Source organism: Vicia villosa, unplaced genomic scaffold, assembly GCF_029867415.1.
Source record: "Vicia villosa cultivar HV-30 ecotype Madison, WI unplaced genomic scaffold, Vvil1.0 ctg.003781F_1_1, whole genome shotgun sequence".
Classification (NCBI taxonomy): domain Eukaryota; kingdom Viridiplantae; phylum Streptophyta; class Magnoliopsida; order Fabales; family Fabaceae; genus Vicia; species Vicia villosa.
The window spans coordinates 146,230-171,567 of NW_026706298.1; the positions used below are offsets into that span (position 1 = coordinate 146,230).

General features: G+C 35.9%; 3 protein-coding genes across 3 annotated transcripts; 1 reads left to right on the forward strand and 2 right to left on the reverse strand.

Annotated features, from left to right (window-relative positions):
- Nucleotides 1-7,975: 7,975 nt before the first annotated feature.
- LOC131641499 (aspartic proteinase 36-like) lies at nucleotides 7,976-11,627 on the forward strand. The gene is made up of 10 exons (XM_058911803.1): nucleotides 7,976-8,492; nucleotides 9,299-9,428; nucleotides 9,502-9,752; nucleotides 9,869-10,096; nucleotides 10,220-10,385; nucleotides 10,539-10,612; nucleotides 10,746-10,842; nucleotides 10,965-11,031; nucleotides 11,162-11,233; nucleotides 11,354-11,627. Exons 1-10 carry the CDS (start codon nucleotides 8,263-8,265, stop codon nucleotides 11,518-11,520), a joined length of 1,482 nt encoding a protein of 493 aa, XP_058767786.1. The 5' UTR covers nucleotides 7,976-8,262; the 3' UTR covers nucleotides 11,521-11,627.
- A 952-nt stretch (nucleotides 11,628-12,579) lies between these two features.
- Nucleotides 12,580-16,216, reverse strand: LOC131641500 (uncharacterized). The gene is made up of 8 exons (XM_058911804.1): nucleotides 15,955-16,216; nucleotides 15,786-15,826; nucleotides 15,632-15,695; nucleotides 13,870-14,058; nucleotides 13,688-13,759; nucleotides 13,426-13,604; nucleotides 13,219-13,337; nucleotides 12,580-12,914 (listed from the first exon to the last, which is right to left on the reverse strand). The coding sequence occupies exons 1-7, from the start codon at nucleotides 16,108-16,110 to the stop codon at nucleotides 13,223-13,225; spliced, it is 816 nt and encodes a 271-aa protein (XP_058767787.1). The 5' UTR covers nucleotides 16,111-16,216; the 3' UTR covers nucleotides 12,580-12,914; nucleotides 13,219-13,222.
- A 3,029-nt stretch (nucleotides 16,217-19,245) lies between these two features.
- Nucleotides 19,246-21,068, reverse strand: LOC131641488 (phosphatidylinositol N-acetylglucosaminyltransferase subunit P-like). Its single transcript, XM_058911791.1, has 4 exons — nucleotides 20,633-21,068; nucleotides 20,449-20,521; nucleotides 20,132-20,250; nucleotides 19,246-19,858 (listed from the first exon to the last, which is right to left on the reverse strand). The coding sequence occupies exons 1-4, from the start codon at nucleotides 20,820-20,822 to the stop codon at nucleotides 19,734-19,736; spliced, it is 507 nt and encodes a 168-aa protein (XP_058767774.1). The 5' UTR covers nucleotides 20,823-21,068; the 3' UTR covers nucleotides 19,246-19,733.
- Nucleotides 21,069-25,338: the final 4,270 nt, after the last annotated feature.

The following is a 25,338-nucleotide window of genomic DNA, read 5'->3' on the forward strand; positions in this document are numbered from 1 at the left end:
AGGAAAACAGTGCGTGCGTACACCGAGCATCAACGTCGAGCGACGCGAGCTATAGGAAAGGCGGGGGTCCGGCTACATGAACCCTTTTCCTGACATACTCGATAACAAGATCTTGTGCAAGTTCGGAAGCGAGCAACGCGTAGCATGCGCATACCAAACGGACTCGATGAGACTAGGCGGGGGTTGATTACGAACCCTTGACCGCATGCCTTCCATGAGGACTTAACGGAGTGCCATATAGGACTTATTACACCGTGACTCCCTGCCGCAAAGCACAAATATAAACACACCAACAAAAACAGAGCCTCTTTCGAGGGCTTGGCCAGATGCATGTCTAGGTCCTACTTCTCATGTTATAGGATGATGCGGGGAGGCGATAAAGTGCGAGAGAAATAAAATGAAACGGGATCAATACCAAACGGATGATGATCCGTAAACTAAAGAGAGGCGAAGCGAAGAAACTAGAATCCCGCAAGCGAGCTAGCAAAGCAAAAGCAAATGGTCAGCACACCGATTAGCCATAAAGCACACAAAGGTCGACACGCGCGTCGAGCATAATCACGATACACCTGCAAGAGTAACAAGCAAACCAAACAAGCAGATATAAAGCAATAAGATCGTGTCTCCAAGTCGAGAACACGATACGAGTCAAACGAGATATAATCGTATTCCGCAAGTGAAGCGGAACACTCAAGCAATGAGTATCGATCGGTGACCGTCCAAAAGCCTTGCACACTAGCACACAAGTTAGAGATAACAAAACATCGCAATCGGAATTGCGTTATTACCTTCTAATCTAAAAGAAAAGGAATAACTAATGCAAACATGAAATGAACAACAAAATGTCAAGGGGAAAACAAAGATGAATAAACCACAATCAATCAATACCAATCATCTCACAAGATAGCACGTTTCACAAGCTTTCCAACGGTATAAAGAACGCGCAAATCGGAGTTACGAGCAAAAAGATATGAAAGATTGAAGTTAGGAAGCAAAGGAAGCAAAAGTAGGTCGACCTACCTTCGACCTAGGTCGACCTAACAGGTCCAGAAACGAAATAAACAGCTCCAGGTCGACCTAAACTCACCCTGGGTCGACCTAACAGTGCCATGGTCAAAAATGAAGGTTTTAGGTCGACCTAAACTCACCCTAGGTCGACCTAGCAGTGCCAAACGCCGAAAATTGAGTTTTCTCGCAAGGAAACATGATGCAATTCTTCATGAATGTTCAGCATACAAGCAAATATCAAACATGCAATGCTATGAGTCAAGAGCAAAGCACATTATTCATCAAATTGATCGGTCTTTAAGAGCAAAATTAAACATTCCATCGAACAATTAGCATGCAAGCATTGAATCGTAAGCATTGTGATTATATCATCAAGAGCAATTGTTATCAAACCTCAAATGGCATCAATTTAGCGTAGGCATCATGAATTATCATTCCACAATCAATTATCACATGCTAGAAATCAAAATTAAGCATAAATGCTTCACACATTCAAATTATCAAACACTTAGTATGCAATTTCTTGGATCATAAGCAACATGCATGTAGCATCATCAACAATTCAACGGTAAATCTCAAATTCAATCAAATAGTCAAGATCAACATAAATCAATCAATCCACAAGCAATTATCATCATCAATTATCATAGATCCATCATCCACAATCAAAAATCATCATGATCAATGTCGAATTAAGCAACAAATTCAATAATCTAGCAAGGTTTGTAGTGAATTTACCGGATCGAACGAAGAGAATGAGATCGAATGAACACGAACGCGAACACGACGCGAACACGGACGAAATTCAAGAGGTGTGAGGGAGAGAGTGGCGCGTGAGATCCTTTGATAGGGAGAGAGACGCGCGACGCTTCAATCGGAGGAGAAGATCTTGATTTGTGCTTTGATCTTCATTTGCTCTTGAGATTTGATCTTGAATTGATGAAGTTTTTGTGAGTTTTTGTGGTTTTGATCCAAGAAAATTGAGAGAGAATTGAGAGAAAGTGTTTTTGATCTTTTTGGTGAGATTGAAGTTATGAGAGTCCTCCTTTATTTGTGAAGAGCAAAATGTTTATATATTGTCAACGCGAAATGTCCAAATTGCCCTCGGTGCATCTTATTTTGGCTCATTTTTAAGGAAACTCGGTTCGGCTCTGAATTTAGGAACGAAACCAATGCCATTATGAAGATGACCAAATTTGTGACTCATTGCCGCGAGAAGCACCTCAATCCGATAAGCGATGAAGAAAATACGCCCGTTTGAATGACGAGAAACGTCGATCCATCTGACGCGACTGTGCGAAATTTTGTGAGTACCGCTCAAAGAACTCGATAAAACCCCATCTTCGGCTCGAAATCTGAACAAGCATGTGTGACGAAGAATCGAAGCTAACAAAATTTCTGAGAAAATGCCGCCGGAATGGACTTCATACGATAAAAATCGAAAAAGTTATGAATTTTTGAACTCGGCGCGACATACCCGAAAACACACTTTTTACTGAAACAACGCGACGACGATCCTTAAAATTCTGGGAATTTTCTATGCATATTTAGCCTTCGGTCCGAACATATGAAATCTTGGTAATGATGCCACGGAGCTCCAGTTAAATTTTCAAGCGAATCCGGCGAGCGGATTAGGAGATATGAATTTTCCGAGGTCCGAAACCCTACATTTAGCACTGTTTTTTCACCGCGAATTCTCAAGTAATTTGCACATTTGACAACCTTCCTCAAAGAATTGGCTCCCGAGCCGAACACGAAAGTTGTAGATATCGTCAAAACAGCGGAGACAACGCGGGAACTTAGCTCGTATCACCTTCCAAATAGTATTTATGAATTTTCTCGTACTTTCACCGTTTAAACCGCTCTTTCACACTTTACCCTCCTAAACCCATGAAAACTCTTTATTATTTTTCTTCCATTTTTGGATGACGAAATAAACGTCATCATTAACTTATAGCTCCAATAAAGAGGGCAAATTTTGGGGTGCAACAGCTGCCCCTATTCAAACTTCTTGAACCTGGCGAGTGAGAAACGAAAGTTTCGAACCGTCGAGGTGGAAGGAGATTGAATACCAGAATGAACTCGAAAATTTGCGCTCTTGATCAATAGAAGATTCCATCTTGTAACAAGAAGGAATGTACCACCCCGCGAGCAGGGGAAAAACTTCAATTGATCTGGATAATAAATATGCTCCCACTTGTGAAAAAGGAGGAACGGGCACCCACAGGCAGGGGAAAACACTTCAAATGATCTGGGCATCAAGAGAAGGAACATCTCGACTGATCTGGGTATCATACGTAGCAAATGTCTCCGAACTTGCATCGGGATAGATGTCTTAAGTCGATCTGGGAATCGAAGGAGATACGCCGGTTGATCTGGACATCAACGGGTAAAAGTATCTCTGATCTGGGAATCTGGGCAGACATCTCTTCTGATGCAATTAAATCATCAGGTAGATATTCCTACTAATCTGGGAATTAGCGGCTAGCTCCTTCGTAAGACCACGGGGATCCGGAGGCGGTTCCTTCAACTGAGCTGGATATCTGGATAGGAACAATATCTCTTCCGAACTGTGTACGCCGGGGAAAGAATGCCTTTAAACTGATCTGGACATGATGCCAGAAAATAAGTAGGACAATCTTCATCTGAAAGACAAAGTCGATCAGGCAAACATCTCCATCTGATTTGATGATATCAGTGGCTTGCTCCTTAGTAAGATCACGGGAGATCCGGAGGCGGTTCCTTCAACTAATCTGAAACTGGATATTAGGATAGGAACGGATGTTTCTTCCGAACTGTGTACGCCGGGTAAAGAAAACGTCCTCAACTGATAGTAAGGTATCAGGACTGGGCAAACGAGTTTCTTCTTCTGAACGAACTAAATCGTCAGGGAGTAGATATTTCCAACTGATCTGATGTATCAGAGGGCTTGCTCCTTCGGAAGATCTTGGGAGATCCGGAGGCGGTTCCTTCAACTGAAAGTCTGATTTATCAGGAATAGGAACAAATATCTTCCACCGATCTGGGGGCATCGGGAGTAGGAATGTCTTTGAACTGATCTGAGCTGCGTCAGAAAATAAGTAGAACAATCCTCTTCTGATTCGAAATATCAGGATAAGCGCCTGTAATGACTAGGCGGATATTGCTCTCTAGGGAGCATTTGAATCTGGGTAACTTTCCTGCAGAAAGAAACAGATATGATATGATTTATGCATGATGCATGTATGAGTGTGTACGGAATAACGTTTCCGATAAGGAAGACGCTACACGCTTTTGAGAATGCAATGCAAATGATGCATGATTCGAACGTTGCTTAGGGAGACAACGGAGGAGCACTAAATTGCTGAAGAAGTCCTGGAGAGAGTATGGAACTCTGCGGGGAGGACAAGATGGGTGACCAAGGGTCACAAACTGCGAGCTGGCCAAGTTGAATCAGAAATCTGCTGGAGACGATCAAATCTAGATGCGAGCTCTGGTTGGGGAATAAATCTTGCTTGAAGATATGAACATCCCACTTAACTGCTTGGGGAAGACCCATGCAACTTCACTGGAGAAGCAAATTCTCGACACCCTGGGGATGTGAAGGTAAAGACAAGTTATGGAGATAACTCTGGTGAAGAATAACCAACTTGCTGGTGTAGGACGCATTTCGCTGGGGAAATCCTAGATGTGAACAGATCCTGCTGAGGATGCATATGAATCTCTGCTGAGGAAAGAAACTCAGTGAGGGGAGATGAACACTTCTGCAAAGCAAGCTGCTGAGGATATGAGAAATCCGCTGGGGATAAGGAACTTGACATAAGAACCTTTGTTAAGACAACTCCACTGGGGAATAATATGACTCTCCTGGGGAGAACAGGTCAATCTGTTGGGGAGAGAAAGCCCTCTACTGGGGAAAATGAGGCATTCGGGAAAAGAACCTCATTAAGAGCTAGCTGGGGAATCAGACACCATTCCATCATGATTCAACTGGGGAGAAAGCATTCCGTCGGGAATAAGGCTTCTGGAGCATAGAGAATGCATTAAGATGTGCTTTACTGAGGATATGAGAATCCTGGAGCAAAGAAAGTCCCATCTGAAAGTACTCAGCTGAGGAATGAGAATCTTTCCTTAAGAAACACTCGGCTGGGGAGTGAGAATCTCTCATGATTAAGTCCGCCGATGTGCTGATACGAAGCGCTTGCAAACATGTACCTGCGAGACAAACAAATGCAAATACCCCAGGATATAGCATGGTATCTTAGCCTGCCATCCCAGTTACACAAAACTCCGAAGTAGATTCAAAGGTTTCATTTCTAATCATGTATTGTAAAAGCAATGCAGTTTTCATATGCAAAGTTTAACACAAACTTAGGACGTTTTATGCAAACAAAACGGTAAAAGAAAACAGTTGTTTAAGATAAAAAAGATCTTTATTAATTGCAAAAGGAATGCTCATAAAAGAGCGAACACTTTTCAGAAGTAGTTCCTAGTAAGAGGTAACCACACATTTATTGAGTACGAGAGAAATGGCAATGTGAAACGGATATCCATTGGTTTCGATCCCGCTATCACTTTTATAACTCCGACGCTCTCATCTCCTTGCTTTGGAAGACCGTACTCATTAGGATTGATCACTGCCCGATTTAACAACTGATTGATATGACATCACCAAACTTGTGGACCCGACGGGGTTTGTGAGCGCCTTTAGGGATTTGAGTTGCCAGCGATGCAAACTCAAGAACACGGAGTCTTGCTTATCCCTCGGTTGGGAGCCCTAAACAAAGTGAGTGGATGTTGTGCATGCTTTAGGGATTTGAGCTGCCCGGTGCAAACTCAAGAACACGGAGTCTTGCTTATCCCTCGGTCGGGAGCCCTAAGCATGTATGAAGAGTGATTACCATGGTGGCATGCGAGATGTAGTCGTTCGCTTTTGTCCCTTTTTTGCCTAAGCCGCCCTTTCGGGTTTTCAACTTAGCGGGTATATTTGTTTCTTTTTCATTCTTTTGCCTGATTCATTTTCTTTTCTCTTTTTTTTCTTCTTTTTTTTCTTTTTTTTTCTTCTCTTCTTTTTTTTTATCAGGTCTATGCGAAGTATTTTTTGACTACATCTGCGTTCACAGGGTGCGGAAAGTTCTCGCCATCCATCGTTGCAAGCATCATGGCGCCGCCAGAGAATACTTTCTGCACAACAAAGGGGCCTTCATACGTCGGAGTCCACTTGCCTCGAGGATCGCCTTGAGGGAGAATGATTCTTTTGAGTACCAGGTCACCTGGTTTGTAGCTTTGGGGTCGCACCCGCTTGTCAAAAGCTTTTCTCATCTTCTTTTGGTATACCTGACCATGACCAATAGCCGCTAAGCGCTTCTCATCAATGAGGTTTAACTGATCCAAACGATTTTGTACCCATTCTGACTCGTCAAGCTCGACGTCTTTCATAATCCTCAAGGAAGGGATCTCAACTTCAACTGGCAATACTGCTTCCATACCATAAACCAGTGAGAAAGGAGTTGCCCCAGTCGATGTACGCACAGAGGTACGATAACCATGCAAAGCGAAAGGTAACATCTCGTGCCAATCTCGGTACGTCACTACCATCTTCTGCACAATCTTCTTAATGTTTTTGTTGGCCGCTTCAACAGCGCCATTCATCTTTGGACGATACGGAGAAGAATTGTGATGCTTAATCTTGAAGGACTCACAAAGCTCCTTCATCATCTTGTTATTGAGATTCGATCCATTATCAGTAATGATCTTCTCAGGAATCCCATAACGACAGATTATGTTGTGTTTGATAAAGCGAGTAATCACTTGTTTGGTAACATTCGCATAAGATGCGGCTTCAACCCACTTGGTGAAGTAATCGATGGCAACCAAAATGAATCGATGTCCATTAGAGGCAGTAGGCTTAATCTCTCCAATCATGTCAATGCCCCACATTGCAAAAGGCCACGGAGAAGTCAAGACATTCAACGGCACAGGCGGCACGTGCACTTTATCAGCATAGATCTGGCACTTGTGACAAATTCTGACATGGTTATGACAATCAGTTTCCATAGTGGACCAATAGTAACCAGCCCTCAAGATCTTCTTAGCCATTGTATGCCCACTAGAATGGGTACCAAACTCGCCTTCGTGCATTTCCTCTATGATTTTTGAAGCTTCTTCCTTCACAACACATCGGAGCAACACACCGTCATGATGCCTCTTGTACAATACACCACCGTTATAATAACTTACTCCTGGAGTAAATATAACCCTCTTCATATATATATATATATATATATATATATATATATATATATATATATATATATATATATATATATATATATATATATATATATATATATATATATATATATATATATATATTAGTTTGGATCCTCTCCTTCCCTCCTTCCACCTCCATCTCTCAAACAAGTGTAAAATAATGAATGAATGAGAGAAATTGAGAGAAAAGATGGAAGAAGAGGATCCAAGTCCATATATATATATATATATATATATATATATATATATATATATATATATATATATATATATATATATATATATATATATATATAACCGCGAATACTAAAGGTTGAATTCTAATAATGGTGTTGAATTTAACCATATCGATTTTTGACTGTTGAACTAGAATTTGTGACAATATTTGTTTTGCTTTTTAATGATCTTTAGCTAGGTTTTTACTTCACTAGAAAAATTCCAATAAAAACAACACACACATTCTAGGAACATTCATTTATGGTCAAACCAACAGGACATTCCAACGAGTAAATTTTCTGTGTTTTTGACCAAATAAGGAGAAGAAACAAACTCCCAACAGAAAAATCAAACTATCTCTCTTTTGAGTCTTTTCTACTTCACAAAAAAACGCGTGGATACAACGCACATGATTATGTAACATTCACGTCAAAACTATACTTCCCTTAAAAAGAGAAAAAAAAAAACAACAATATAATAACAACTTTACGTAATCCATTGTTGAATTGAAAATTGTAACTTACCTCTTTTCGTAACACTACAAATACATTCCCAACTCTTTCTTTCTTTCTGCAATTCCAATGTTATCATCGTAAGTCGTAACACAACAACAACAACATTCGTTATCAACAACAAGAACCTTCTACACTTCGTACTCTTGTCTTGTTTTTTTCTAGATAATTAACTACTACTACTACATACTAATACATATACTACTTAATTGCATAATTAATCATAATTGGTAACGATAAGTCAATAATTAGTTACGACTTAGTAAATTAAACGATGCGAATGGCTGTCGTTTTTGTAATGTTGCTGGTGATGCTAACGGCGGCGACGGTTATTTCTGGATCGCCGGTGACTCTCACGTTGGAAAGAGCGTTTCCTACGAATCATGGAGTGGAGATGAATCAGCTCAGAGCGAGAGATTTGTTGAGACATCGGAGAATTTTGCAGTCTTCGAACGGTGTCGTTGATTTTGATGTTCATGGTACCTTCGATCCATTCCAAGTCGGGTAATTTGATTTTCTCCGATATCACTTTTGGTGTATTCTGAAGTGATGAAGTTTTCTAATTTGTTTAGAATCTAAGCAAAGATTCTATTCAATTTCTGTGTCAATATCATGTTGCTGATTTTTCCCCCTTTTGTTGTTGATCAATTTGGATTGTTACTATTTTCATGGTTTTCTATTTGTTTGGTTATTAAAAGTTAAAACCACATATTGCTTGATTTAGTTTAGTTCTTTATGGCTCACAAAATTTCATTTTTCTTCTTTCTATTTTTGATAACTTGAAGATGGTTTTATTGTGTAATGGTAGGTTAATATTTGGTTTCTAAACTGCTTTCATGATTTCCTACAAGTTAGTCTTTTTTTAGCACTCATAGTCACAATTTAACAAGTTTAAATTGAAGGCATCTTTAGTGTCCGATACGGCGAAACAGTTACATATTGTTACATAAATAGCATGTTTGGTAACATGGTGAGGGGAAGCAGAGGCAGAGCTGTCTCGAGTTTTTAGAGGCCTTGTGTATACTCTGTGCAGTAGCCTATCTTACATGCCCTCGAAGACGAGGGAAAGTAAACACATTGAGTATGATGAAGCTACTAGCTGTAGCTTCTAGTTGAATGTGGATTTTCACCGGAAGAAGTGTTATATCCAAACACATGCTAACGTATTTGATGTTCTCAAATTATTAACAATGTCAACGTGTTAGTGTTGTGTCTAGTGTCTGTCAGACAGTCTTTTTTGTTTTTCTCGTTTGCATTATATGTTATCTTTGCCTGTGTGTGATTGATTTAAAATTGATGAACTATTTCAGGCTATATTTTACAAAGGTGCAGTTAGGTACTCCTCCAGTAGAATTTTATGTGCAAATTGACACTGGAAGTGATGTTCTTTGGGTCAGTTGCAGCTCCTGCACTGGTTGTCCACAGACAAGTGGGCTACAGGTAAATTCAATTTTATCTCTTTGTTGATTTAGTATCATAAATTCAATGTAATGGTTTATGGATTTTGATACAGATTGAACTCAATTTTTTCGACACGGGGCGTTCATCGACGTCGTCATTAATCTCTTGTTCTGACCGAAGGTGCAACAGTGGAATACAGTCATCAGATGCAACCTGTTCCAGTCAAAACAACCAGTGTTCTTACACTTTCCAGTATGGAGATGGTAGTGGAACATCAGGCTATTATGTATCAGATACGATGCATTTGGATACTATTTTCGAGGGATCTGTAGCTACAAATTCTTCAGCTCCTGTAGTTTTTGGGTGAGATTTCATGAGCATGAAATGGTTAATACTTGATATCATTTCCTTTTTTTTTTCCGAGTTTATAGGGTTAATCTAATCTAATCTCGGAAACCGTTACTTTGTGAATCGAGCAGTTGTAGTAACCAGCAGAGTGGAGACTTGACAAAGTCCGACAGAGCAGTTGACGGTATATTTGGATTCGGGCAACAGGAAATGTCTGTGATCTCCCAGCTCTCCTCACAAGGGATTGCTCCTAGAGTATTCTCACACTGTCTTAGAGGAGATAGCACTGGTGGAGGAGTTTTGGTTCTTGGTGAGATTGTGGAGCCAAACATTGTTTATACTCCACTTGTTCCATCGCAGTAAGTTCTTTCATCAGAAATAAAATTGATAGAATTTAGCATTTTTTTGTTGTTAAGCTCCTAATATAGTCAAACTGTTTGTAAGAATGTCCATCTAAAAAGTGTTTATCTAACATATTTCAGGCCCCACTACAACTTAAATCTACAGAGCATCTCTGTCAACGGCCAGGCGTTGCAAATCGATGCATCAGTTTTCGCTACATCAAGCAATAACAGAGGTACCATTGTTGATTCTGGAACAACTCTGGCATACCTTGCAGAAGAGGCTTATGATCCATTTGTCAATGCGGTGAGTTTCTTTTAAGTAATTCCACGTTCTTCAATTTATCAATAACATTATGTTGCTTTAATGCTTCATGTATTACTTAGCAATCACGACATGCTTTTTGCTGATTGGAGGTTTATCGAACATTGATGGTGAAATGATTTTTTACTTGTGCAGATTACAGCTACAATACCACAATCTGTACGCACTGTTGTTTCTAGGGGAAATCAGTGTTTCTTAATTACTAGCAGGTCAGGCTGAGCACTTCAGACATCTTTTCCTAGATTTATTATTGCCGCTCGTGCACTTTTGCTGATGATGTGCTATAAATTAGATCATTCTGATTCTTTATTTCTCTAACTCCTTTCTTATTACTGTCCTTAGTGTCGCTGATATTTTTCCTCAAGTAAGTCTGAACTTTGCCGGTGGTGCATCAATGGTATTGAGACCACAGGACTACCTTATACAACAAAGTTCTGTTGTAAGTATTCAAGATTCAATCCTTTTTCTTTTCATATTCAGCTTATGCTTCACTTTGTTCAATATTTTTAAATACCGCATGTTATCTCACTAAATTCTCCGGCGAAACTATTCATGTTACAGAGTAGTGCAGCAGTGTGGTGCATTGGCTTTCAGAAAATCCAGGGTCAAGGGGTGACAATTCTAGGAGGTATAATACCAATCATATTATCAATTTAAAATTTTAAACTCCCATTTTTTGTTCTTAAATTATTGTCATAATCTGTTGAGGATTTTTTTCTTATACTATTTATTAACATCACTTATTTATGTTTTGACAGATCTCGTATTAAAAGACAAAATTATTGTTTATGATCTGGCCGGTCAACGTATTGGATGGGCTAACTATGACTGTAAGTTTCAGCTAAACTACCAGAAAGACATATAGTAAATTTCACGAGGAAAATAAACTCTGTTTATCCTCGACATTACATTAGATTCTGATCATATTAAGTTTAAATTTATCAATGTAGGTTCTTTGTCGGTTAACGTCTCAGCAGCAACTGGCACTGGCAGAAGTGAATATGTGAATGCTGGAGAGATAAGTGGGAGCACTTCTTTACATGATATACATAAGCATCCAAAGACAGTATTCTTGTCTCTCTTTTTAGCATTGATTTGCTGCTTTGTGTTTTTATAGCAGTGAGTGATGCATTGTGGAATATAGATCTAATATTCTTTTTCCTATGTAAATTCTATTTCCACTGTATATTTGTGATAATAGAAGATACCTCATATTATTTTCAATATTGTTTGTATTGTACTTCCTTTCTGCACAATAGGTTTTTCAGGTTCAGGTTTAGATGATTCTGTAGGACACAATCAGTCTTGTAGATTCTAATCATTACATCTCTGTTATTCTTTTGGTTGTTTTGTAAATTACTTCACAGGATTACTGATTGAATTACTTATACAAGTTAATATAATATAGTTTTTTTGTATCTCCTAGTTCAGTTAATGTTTGTATTCTGCATATAATCATTGTTATAATTTTGCATTGCATGTTGAATTTGGATTCGCTGCAGTAAAATACCATACAGTAACACACTATAATCAATCTCAGTCATCGATTCGATATCAAAACACTCAGATGGCATTCGATAAATCTATATTAGATTATCTCGGTCATCAATTTAGATCAGCCGATCAAGATCGGTAACTGCTTGATGCAGTTATTTCTGGGAACCTGATCTCATACATATGATCTAGATAAAGCTGAACTGATAATTTATTGTGTAAATGAATATGAACCAATGGAAAGCAGCATTCAGAGTTCTTTTTGAAGATCATGTGTAAACCCCAGATATAGGAGTATTTATTAGATTCTACATTTTTCTTTTTGTGGGTGTGTCTTGGTTTGTGTTGTTTTTGAAGTTGACTGTGCTTTAATGGAAGAGCTTTCATCCTCAAGTAGAATAGCTGTTTTCAATATCCTTTGGCTTTGAGCCATACCTTTATTATTGCCCCATCTCTGGAATCAAATAATATATAGAGATAAATTATGCATGTAGAGTATTTGGAATTAAGATCTTTTGCTACACAACTTGACAAAAAAACTTGTTTTTCAACATAATATAATATAAATATGCACTATCTTAGTTTTTATGAAAAAACTCCTCTATAAAAACATGTTTTTTTTAATTAAATAGTCTAACGGTGAGAATCACACACTTCAAAACTGTAGATTCTAACATGCACCTTTAAAATAAAAGAGGTGATACCTTCTTTATTAACCATATGAAGTGATCATTACAAAAAAAGATGCATCCTCATGGATAATCTTCAAGCCAAGAGCAACACTGATAATTCTAAAACTGTGTATGCTTTTATTTGAATGAATTTCAACTTATAGTTAAAAAATTATAATTTATAATTATCCTCACACAGCTTCCTTAGGTTACAATTTTCCTCCCGCACAAGGTAGTTGCTCCATAAATGTCTTAACACACCATTTAAAACAAGAAAAATCTCATCCAACCTTGTTTATCACATCCCAAAATTTATGAAATACAGAACAACACTGTAGTTTTGCACCTACACAGGTAAAAGAAAAAAAATTCAAATAAGAGAAACATTACAGACAACAAATAGGGATGATAAGTGAAGAGAAAAACATGGTTTGAAGAATTGTTCATTGATATGACTATAGCAAGGTATATATCAGTGTCTGTTTGAATTGACATATTTGAGATTATCTACTATAAGACTGTTTGGGAGAATTTATAGAAACAATTTAGGATTCGTTCATAAAGTGTGCTCACTTTTCAGCTTATTTCCATAAGTTCAATAAAAATAGCTCATAGCTTATATGAAAACAGTTTAACTTTCATGGTGTTACCTCATTACGAATCTAGAAGAAGTGATGTGCAAGAAAGAAGGGAAGAAACTTCATCTTCTGTTGCCATCCCAAAGCCCTGCCATCTTATCCTACCAAAGTTATCTAGTAGGAAGACGTACCTGTGAACTTAATGTTAAAAAATGTACTACACATAGCTTCATTGGGTAAAATGATGAATTGTATAAGCAAAAGTAAAAGCTTTTATACCCAGTGAGGAGATTCTCTAAGTTTAGTTCTTTTCTGAAATAATAGTGGTCGCCAAATGAATACACCATTTTCCCTTCAAGTGTATCCTTGTTTTCGTTTTGATTAGGTTTCTTGATTGTCCACAGAAGGAAATGTTTTATAGGAGGTAGACATAGAAACCATGAATCTATAAATGATACCTGATAGACAATGCAAAAGGTGGTTAATATTTCGCACTCAATGATGAGAAAATGCATAGAATCTAAACAACAAAAAATATTACCTTGTATAAATGAATATCTTTTGAGTTACTAAATGTTTTAGCAAAAGGCACGCTCCAAGAATCGATCATTTTCTGTCAACAGTAAATCAAAACCAACACAAATAATTTTTAATGAAATGCCAAACATCACAAGGAACAACATAGTACAATTCCTTTATCGCTTTTAAGCCATGATCAATTACCTCGGAATATCCTCGGAATGAAAGACAAACCAAAGATGCCTTTGGGACAGATGATTTGTCGGAATCAACTGCATTATCAGAAATACGAATGGGAAGCTTCATTGTTTTACCATCTGGGAAGCTGACTCTGATATCAGGAAATTTCACAGCACTCATTGCCGGTATAATCACTTTATTAGCTACAGAAACCTGCAGGACACAAATACCGATAAATATGGCATAATGTTATCTGGTACACCTAAGATGCACTTCCAGTCTAACAACTCATCAACTGTCACTGGCTAACTAGACAATGATGTGCATGAATTGACCAAAATAAAATCAAAATAACATACAACTAATTGCTGCTCAGGGGGATTCTCATGGTTTTGTTTATAGGCTTTGTAAAGCTTTATGCAGCCTCAAGCAAAGTCCTAGAGCGTGATTTGGTAGATTCAGTTCAGGACTTTGGCATAGTCAGCAGCGAAAGCATTCATTTGGTGTTTTATAGACATTACTCTACCAACCACTGCATTTATCTTGTTTATATGGATGTCATTGTGATTACAGGAGATGATCATATTGGTATTCAAGACTTCCAGAGGCATTTGTTTCGGCACTTCCAAACAAAAGACTTGTGCCAACTAAAATATTTCTTTGGAATTGAAATAGCTCAGTTTACAAGAGGTGTTGCCATCTCTCTGAGGAAGTATGCACTTGACATTTTGGAAGAGACCGATATGTTAGATTGTAAGCCCATCTACACGCTCAAGGTAGTTAAAAATGAGATTTTACGCAAAATCGGAAAGGAGAAGTAGAATTGTAAATTGTGAAATCTAACACTAATTGTAAGTTGAACTACCTTACTGTAACTAGACCTGACATATCATTTGTTGCCACTGTTGTGAGTCAGATCCTTAATTCTGCTTGTCATAGACCAGTGTAGAGACAGAAAAATCAAGTTATGGCTCTTACTAGATACATGTGAGCTTATTTGATCGAAACAACTTCTTTACGAGTTGAAATTTTGCAAACTAGAGGCCCAAACATATAGAGATTGATTGTCATTTTATCTGGGAAAAAGTTATTTATGGAAAAGTCGTTACATCTTTAGTGAATTCAAATGTGTTGTTGACAGATGTCTTCACCAAGTCAGTAAGAGGTCCAAGGATATCTTATTTGTACAAGTTGGATGCATATGACTTATACGCACCACCTTAAGGGGGAGTATTGAGATATTTGAAATAATGCTATGATACGATGTGAATATTCTGTTGCAAATAGGATAGATTAAGATCTGATTTAATAATGGTCTTGTCCTAAAATTAAGGGTTGGTTGTACCTACTAATTAGTATAAAGAAACACATTGAGGGTTAACCTCTCATGCAACTCAAATCAATATTTGCTCCAATTTCAAGTATAATGAGCAATTGATCAAAATCAAGATCAAAATTATATACAACTAACTGTTTTGAGACTAGGTTATTTGAGAAGTCAAGTTCCAATCATGCTTTAACAGATCAATTGACAAGTTTTCTGCTGAATCTAACCAATTAGGGGTTTTGAGAGTTTGTTTATCCAAACAGGTCAAACTACTAAGCAATCAATGAAATAGTTCTTTTCAACTAACAAACCAAATCCAACCAAACCTATGGAGCACCAACACATTCATTCATGATTAGCATCAATTTCTTAATCTTCATAAACTATTAATTACCACTGTCAACGTGTTAGTGTCTGTGCTTCGGCATAACCAAACATATCATCATAAAACAACAATACCTTACCGCCATGTTGCTTGATCTCGGCCAAATCAGCAACATAACCCCTCTTCATTTCATCATTTCTGCACAAAACCCCATCAACACATCACTAAATCAACACTACAGCCCATCAAATTACATAACAACAACTCAACAAAAACAAATAAACTCACATTCGAGCTCGCTCCTTCGCAATTGCTTCCTTATTGCTAAACTGCAAACCCATCACCAATATTTCGTTAAAAAAACAAAATTTTGATTAAAAAAACTTAAAAATTCAATTTTTAGAACATTTTGTTGTACCCATCAAAAGAAAAGCGTGTGAGAGAGTGAGAGATGGACCTGGGGCCAATCGAGGAAGCGTTTGGGGGTGAGGCGAGCCAAATGATGAGAAGGGAGTGAATGATGGAAATCATCGGGTTGCGTGGTGGGTATGGAAGGCGAAATTGAAACTCTGAGATGGGAACGGCGTCGTATGGATTGCTTCAAAGCTTGCATTTTGACTATAGTTCAATTTCGATGTGAATGCGTTGATTTTGTTACTTCGTCTTCTTCGTTTACACTAGGACCTGTGTTTGTAACTAGTGTAACTCCATCTTTAGGTTAGGAACCTATTTTGAAGTTATTTGATTTTTTGAATAAGAATTGAATTAAAATTGCAAATGGGCCCACAAATTATTATTTTTGTCAAATTAATAGTAATTTATTTTCATAAATGTTTAAGAACTCTTTTTTGAAAAAAATTAAAAATAATATTTTTGTTTGCAAATCACATCTCATAATTATATGTAAATTTTTAGGAGTTATTGTCATTTGATATTCATAAAAATATATAAAATTGGCAAAGAGAGGACGTGCATTACAAATTTACAATATATAAAGCATAAGAAAATCAACTTTTCTCCACACACATTACACAACATATAGGTTATACGATGTTTATCTACTATTGTTTATCAAACACATTCACTTTGATTTGTAATTACTAATTTATTTTTAGTTTTAATTGTTTGTTATACGATGTTTATCTACTATTGTTTATCAAACACATTCACTTTGATTTGTAATTACTAATTTATTTTTAGTTTTAATTGTTTGTTATACGATGTTTATCTACTATTGTTTATCAAACACATTCACTTTGATTTGTAATTACTAATTTATTTTTAGTTTTAATTGTTTGTTATACGATGTTTATCTACTATTGTTTATCAAACACATTCACTTTGATTTGTAATTACTAATTTATTTTTAGTTTTAATTGTTTGTACCTCTTTTCATTATATATTTTAAGGGGTGATGTTAACATCATGTTAAGGATACTATGATTATTATTAGAAAAAGTTAAATGTAATTAAATGTAATAAAATCATATTTAAAGTTTCTATACATTGAATACACGCGTTTCAAGATAATATTTCTATAAATAGTTTATTAACTTGTGACACATGTTAGCTTTTCCCATATTTTAATGGTGTTTATAATATAACTATATTTTTTATTTGAAAATTGTTGGTGGGTCAAAAAGTCAAAAAGATCGACATAATACAAAAATGTCAAATGAACATACAAATTTTCATCACGAGGCTGCATAACGGAGTTAAGCAACAGTCTTCTACGGTGTACATCACGCCTATCAAAAAGGACTTTACGAGTAACAATATATAAGTTTAGTTATACGTCATAACACACACAATTCACCCACTCTTGCAAGTGGCATTTCTCTGGCCTCACTAACACAAACATTTAAGTGCTAACTTTGTAAGTACACTTTTGCTCCACCTATCAGAGATTTAATCTCATTATACTTGAGAGCTTCTACGACAACTTTCTTTCTTCATCATATTATTAATCTTATTTTGCTATTATTTACATTTATAAGTTATTTGTTAAATTATGTAAAAAAAGTACTAATATTAATTATTAATTAAATTTTATTAATAATGATTTTGGATGTTTTTAGAAATACTCTTTCAATAGGGGTGTCCAAAAATATCCTGACAAAACTATATTAATTATGTTTGAGTTATGTGTACAGTGTACTTAATATGGAAACATTTTTTTATCAAAAGGGTTCTTCTAAAAAACATCGCAAAAGATTGAATCAAATTTGGACATGAACTAAAAAAAGGATTTTTCTAAAAAAATATGTGAGAATAAAGTTTCCTAAAAAAGAAAATTATAGAATATTTTAGGATCCGTGAGATGAGAAATGCTAGCAACACTCTCTTTTCAACACTCTCTCCAACACTCACTTTCTTATTGGCTGAAACATGTGCGGGTCCTAGCATTTTATGTGGGATCCATTTCTAAAGTGAGGGACCAATAATTAAGTGAGTGTTGGAGAGAGTGTTGAAAAGAGAGTGTTGCTAGCACTCCTCTCCGTGAGATATATGGAGTGGAATGAGAATTTCCGTAACCCTATGTAACATAAAAGACCAACTAAAATAAAATTTGGAAATTGATATCCTAACCCTATGTGTTTGAGTTCCATGATGATAAGTGTTTGGTAAAATCATAGACCCACTATGACGTTCTCTTGCAAGGATCTCTTAGCACACGATGGCTCTACACTTTTGGTGATTTACAAACTGTCGACGCTACTGCTTCTCTCTCTATTAACTTTCTCACTTATAAAACTTATCAATCTTCTCAAAATAACATTGCATCAACTATGGGACCTTCATTATATACTGTTTGGCACAAAAATTAGGACATCTCTATCACGAAGTTGCATAGGAAAAGTGCATAAAATTCCTAGTTGCCTATCTCACTCAGTTTATTATATTCCTTTTGATTTATTGTTTGTAGATGTATGGTGACCAACTCCTACGATTTCTTCCTCTGGTATAAATATCGACCTACTTGTGTAGATGTTTGTACTAAACACATCTAAGTGTTTTCACTTGAATAAAATAAAAAAAATCGTATGTGTTCATCTCTTTCACAGACTTCATCACTGTTGTTGAATAACTAGGGAGAAAGTAGTGCAGATAATGGTGGAGAATTCCAGGCTCTCACACAGGCATAGCCCACAGACAAATTTGTCCACACACACACATCACCAAAATAGCTATGATAGAAATATGCTTCACACTTCTTGCACATGCTACACCCCTCAAAGATAAACTACATGTTTTAGACAGGTCATCTCTTCAAAAAGGATGATCATGCCTTTGAAAGAGAGATAATAGTGTATATGCTAGTGTAGTCTAGCCAAACAATCCTTATGCATGAGTTGTGTAACAAACTTTCTCAAAATTACAAAATAACAGAATATGCAAAATCTCTCCCTCTTCTTTGATTTCTCTTGGCAATTTCTTAACATGTACCTAAGTTTACTGCATTATTGTAGTTATATACCGTTATCAAGTCTGACAATTCTTCTTGCAATTATTTTTGCTAATTAAAAAATTGCAATAATGCAAGGAATATATAATAGGCATGTAAGAAACAACACTTATTAACATTTCTTCATAAATGGTTCGAATGTTCGATGTACATATTCTATAAAACCCCAAGCTCTGTCTTATCAAATAATTATTTTTTTTTATCAATGTCCATCTACATTTAGGAAAAAAAATTTAGTTCTATATTTTGTACATCCTTACGAACTACCAGTAATGAAGAGACTTTATAGCAATTATTTTCACTTATCATTGTAAATTAAAGGTCCAAGCCCACCAACATACAATTCTCACGAGCAATATATTCTTGACATCCATTTTCACTAATGTAAACCCTTTGTGATACAACAAAATACTATTCTGATCTTAGAATCTAATTTAGCTCCAATTTACATTTTTGCATATGCAAATGTGTGGACGCACTTTCTTAACCTTAGTCGCATTCAAAATACGAATGCGCGAGATTAGATATCAATTAGCCTATTATTAGTGCATCAATGCTAGAAACGACACAGATGGAATAACAGGGTGATACTCAAAAGCCACTATAAATTATAAAAATCCAATCACTCTTTCACATGACCAACTCAACCAAGTTCATGTTTAAAAGCCATATCATCATGATCTCATGTGAAAACCCACATTAGTAGCAACTGCTTGGCAGAATATCCACCCTAACATTGGAATTTGGAAACAGCTCTGAATGTCTTACTGTTAGGCTGAATTACTGAACATAGCATCATTGATTCTGTCGATACCAATATCAGATATGGGATCAATGGGCTTCTCATCCCCCTCTTCTGAAAAATCATGACTCAAAGGGTCCCTGCTGAATTCATCTGAACGAAGAGATGTCAAAATCAGTTATCAAAAAACTTGAACTCACAAATTCACTTGGGCCTAAGTGATAGCACAGTTTTGAGAAAAGAATAACCGAAAGGAAATTCTCCAATGCTAAAAATAACATAACTTAGATGGAGAGGACCCCCCGAACACAATTTTTTTATGCAGATAAATAAATAAACTATTCACATGTGCAAGATGCGTAGGAAGTAATCTAGCAATCAGAATTAATCACACCCGAATCGCTAAAAAATCTGCATTTAACTCACCATAAACTGTATTTATGGATGCAGGAGAAGGTGTTGACATGAAGTTAAGGCCAATGTAGAATGCCAACATTAATACAATGGTCACCATCACATATGTTGGTACCGCCAAAGCCCAGTATCTGAAATGCATAAGTAATTTTCAATCAATTGTCATAAACAGTTGAAATTACAATGTCATTCCATATGTTTTAGCTTATTTCCCAGCTTAATATTTAGCAATTCAAAGTAATCTTCTTGTTTTTGTGCACTCAAACAATTACACAGGAGCTCCATAGTTGTTAAAGCTTCAATCGATAACAGGAATTAAGTTGTCTAACCTGCTAGGATAATAGGATATGCCAATAAAATGTAGCCATGATTCTGGAACATATGCCCATACCAAGAAAATAACTATTCACAAAGAAAAAACAACAGAAAATCAGAGAAGTTAGATCAAGATGAGAGAATCCATGGTTTCAACAATTTGGGGATTTTCAGCAAATAAACGATAAGAAAGAAGACCTGTAGCAACAACGGTGGTTATAGATCCGACGAAACCGTAAACTTCAGAAGGCTTAGGGCCATGATCAGCTGATAAACCAGATGCGGAATTGTTATTGTTATCGGAATCGAGAAATGACACAGTTGCCCTCCGTTGTCTTGATAGACTCAGCGTTCTTCTTGGACTGTTCACAGACTGAGGACTCTCCATCGCATCGCATCCCTTCAATTACAACATATTATGCGGCGGCATTCACGGTGGCGGCGGTCTGGATCAGATCGAAAATCCGCTGACCCAAATGTCCGAGAAGAAAGAAATTTCAACGACGCGAAAGGTTTGTTGTGAAAAATCGAAGCTTTAAGAGAGAGAGAGTATGACTTGTGTAGGAAAAGGGTTCAAGTGGATCTTGATGGAGAGTGAGAAAGAGGGAAAAACAAACGAGTGTTGAAAACCCCAATTGCAGACCTTAATTGAGGAACGAAAATGGTATATCGGTAATTCACAAATAATATTTTTGTAAAATAATTTTTATTTTTATTTTTCATATAAAATTAATTATATTTTTTAATATGTGAAAATAGCATATAATAAAAAATTGAGAGAGCATTGTTTGAGAAATAAAAAAAGATGACTAGTATAAAAATGATATATTACTTTGTCAAATATTTTGATGATTTTTAAGTTGAAGTTAAAAAATATGTTTCAAAAATATAGAAATTAAAAAAAATTAAAATTTAATTAGAATGCACTGACATTGTAAAGAAACTTTACATCGTCTTGTTGAAAGTATTTGACTTTTATTTTAATTTTTTTAAAAATAATATAATGGAGTGGTTGTGATGCATTGATAGTGTAAAAAATTGCACACTATTAAACTTTTATAAAATTATTATAAAAATAATATTTTCATTAGTGGTGGCGAGAATAGCTTCAAATGCAACCATACTTTCCATACTAGCCAAGGTAGCATCCTTTTGCATCAGAAACTTAATAGTTAACCTAAGAATTTCTCCTTTAGTCATAAGGTGAGCTTCAATCACCGCTTTCCTCAAGTGCAGAACATCACCAATAACATGAATTTTGGGAATCTCCTCCAAAAAATTGAAAGGTATCTGATCTGAGACAAGTAACCATATCTGATAAGAATACTCCTCTAAGATGGTTGCAAGCTAATAGTCAAGAAAAGTGAAACACCGATACGTCGAATCATAGAACTATACCAGAGTCTCCAAAATCCCATATTCAACATCAGTGTTCAGCGATGTCAGAAGTCTTCCATAACGTCTTTGAAATTAAAAGGACTAGCCACCAAAGATTCTAGCTTTCTCAACTCTGTCAACTCAGGGCGTTTGAAATGAAATTGACAAATGTTTCTCCTTCCAGAATCAATGTCAAATTACCTGCGATATTTGCAAGTAAAGTTCCTAAGTACCTTGAAAACTAGGGAAAAAGATTTCATGAATGCATGAATGTATGATTATGCTACAGTCACAAACAAGATGGGTTCAAAGGTTCGAGATCACAAGCATTGAGTCAGGTGGACAGGTTAACAACCATCTCACAAGGTGTGTACTAGAGTCTTGGATAACCTGCACAGTAACCGGGTTCTAAGAAAGTTCTCAAAGTCACGGATCCATCTTACATATATTACCGGTTTAGTGACTAATCACAAACCAATAATATTTCTCAGAGAACCTCATATGAGTGTAGTATCGTGTATGAACCAAATTAGGCTTGCGCCTAGATGGTCAACACATTATGTCCTAAAAGGCCAAAAGGGGTTACAAATGTTCTAAAGGTCTCTCGGAATCATAGGCTCCTAGCTCGAAAGTAATAACGCCAGTATGACTGCTCGTAAGACATCAATCACTTTCTAAGGGGTCTCATCTGAGTAGATGATCTCAAGTCAACCAAACGAGGCATGCACCTAGAAAATCAAACAAGACTATACCACCGCCTTAATCTTAAGTGCACTCAAGTCCAGGTAGAGGACTTTTCCTCACTACACAGAGATCATCAAGCACCCAAAAAGCAAACAAAAAAACAAATAATAAGGAATAACATAAACTCAGATAAACAAATTAGGCTTAACCCGCTTAGGATGTGAATTGTACCCAGCAGAGTCGCCAAGCTATCGCGGCGAAAACATTGAGATTAAGCTATTGATTAACTTAACTTGCATAGCAAGAGTCACCGCTAGACTTTATTGTTTCCAAAGGAAAGAGATAATATCAATAAAATACAACAAAAGAAAAGATCTAGATATAAGGGTTGGTTATGCAATGGGGAGGTATTAACACCCCTCACATTTGTGGTACTCCACATGAACCTTTTGAAAATCTGCATTTTTAGGCTAAAGCGACATGCTTGTAAAAAGATTGAGGTGATAAGAAAAGAAATGTTTTTTATTATTTTTTGTGTGCTCGGCAAGACGTTGCATCATGTGCCTACATACCCCTTTTATGCAATAGAGAAGTCAGAGCATTTGTAGTCATGCTAAAAAAGAACCACAAAAGTTTGTTTGTTTGATTTTAATAGAACATACATTTTTTCGTCTTTCAGTGGAAAAGACTATTTGTCATCCACAAGTATGAGGAAATGTGTATTTGCATCATCTTGATATGGAGAAATTTACTTGGACTTTCTCACAAGCATGTCTCAACATTCTGGTGGAAAATATCAACAACTTCATCATCAACTCTTAGGGGCTTAGGGTTTGTATCACTTCAAAAATTGACTAATGCTTTCCTTTCTTAAATGGTTTTAAAAGAAAAAGTGCACAGAGGGCACAAAAATAAAGTTTGATGAGTTTTGTTCTTTTTAAAATTTTTAAAGTGTTTGAATATGCTTAAGTGTTTTAGCATTTATTTAAGAAAAATATCTTAAAGCAAGCAAGCAAAGCATATGATCATAAAAATCCGACAACCTCAGATGAAATCCAAGTATCAGATGAACCAAGACCGCAAAGCATCAGATGAACATTAAGATTACAAAACATCAGATGAACATTAAGATTACAAAACATCAGATGAAGTCCCAAGTTTCCATGCCAAGATCAAAAGTTTGTCAGACTAAGGCCAAGTCTTGTTTTGAAAGTCCAAGGTCCAAATGAATTCTCAAGGTCTCACATACAACAAACTCCAAGCAAGGGAAATACTATCCTAAGTCCAAAAGTCCAAGATATAAGCATGGGATAGTAACATTAAGTCCACACAATTATTAAGCCCATTTTTTTAGGATTTGGCCATTTTTAGATGTTTTTGGTCTTTTTATAAGAAAACAGAAAACAATAAAGACAATAAGCATAAACATAATGACAAGTAATAAATAACATGAATGTAAATGGCATAATGTAAAGAGCATTAAAGTAAAGGTGCATAAAAGTAAAGTTAGCACAATTATAAGTCAAGTTAGTATTAATGATGGAATCAACCAAATGGGAGAAATTTAGCGCTATGTTAAGAGATCGTAAGTGTATTTATGTAGAAGTATCACCTATACAAGGTCGTCAATAGCAATTTATGTGTCATACATGTTAGAAAAATGATAAGAATCATTCTCTTAAAACATCTTACACAAGTCAAAACAAAAGAAAAAGAAGAAAGAGATGAAGAAATAGAAAGTTGATCAACCAAATTGGAAACACCAAGGGGTCATTCATCATCAAGTTCACTCACTTTTTTTAATGCCACAATGAGATAAACCTATCACCAATCCAAAGTATCAAAAATGATCCAAATGATCAATTAATGATAAGTTTGAAATGATAAAGGTTCATACAATCAAAGCATAATCTAAAAGACTTTTCAAATTAATGAAGCATTAATCACCTTAACATGATTCAAGTCAACAGAAAGTCAAACCAAAAAGATGAAGAAACGCATTAAAAACAGTTTAAAAAGATTTAAAAGGGTTTTAAATGGAAAATAAAAGAGAAAATGCAAAAAATGCATCAAATCATCAAATAAATGTCCAAGAAAATTTGAGAAAGTAAAAAATATTCCACAAAAATTGGTCTCAAATGTTGGACTAAAAAAAGTTTGAAAATGATTAAAATAAAATTGTTTAAAATAAATTAAAATAAAATTTAAAGAAAATAACAAAAAAATGCTAAAAATCATTTGTAAATTTTGAAAAAAAAAACATATGTGGCAGCAAATAATTTTATGAATTATGAAAAGACGAAGGGATTAAAAAAGTTTTAGGAGCTATTTTTACTGAATTAAAATAGAAAAAAGAAAATTAAAATTCAACGGATAGCTAGGTGCCAGTGCACTATTGGTTGGAATTCAAATTTGGCACCAAAATGTGCGAAGCTCAGCTTCGTCTTCAACCTCTAGCCAAAATTACAGATCCTTGAACTCTGAGAATCAAGCTCAAACACCTCAACTCAAGCTTCTACTCATGTCATCGTTCTCATCTCTCTTCATCAGAGCCATTGATTCACTCTGAGTAGAGAGAATGTGGAAAAATTAAATACACAGAAAATCTAGAAGCTTCAAAGTAAAATTAAATATTGTAGGTGATGAATAAATTCCAAGTGAGTGAGGGCTTTCACTCTAAAAATCAAGAAGAAGAGAGTGGTAACTTGCTTGTTGTGAAATGGAAGTTGTATCTATCTTTTCAAAGTGGAGGCTCAAGGTTTGAAAATGGTGAAATGGAGTTGGTGCTTGCAAGGTGTTTCAGACTTCTGTATTAGTTCAAACAACTTCAGATGATGACGATG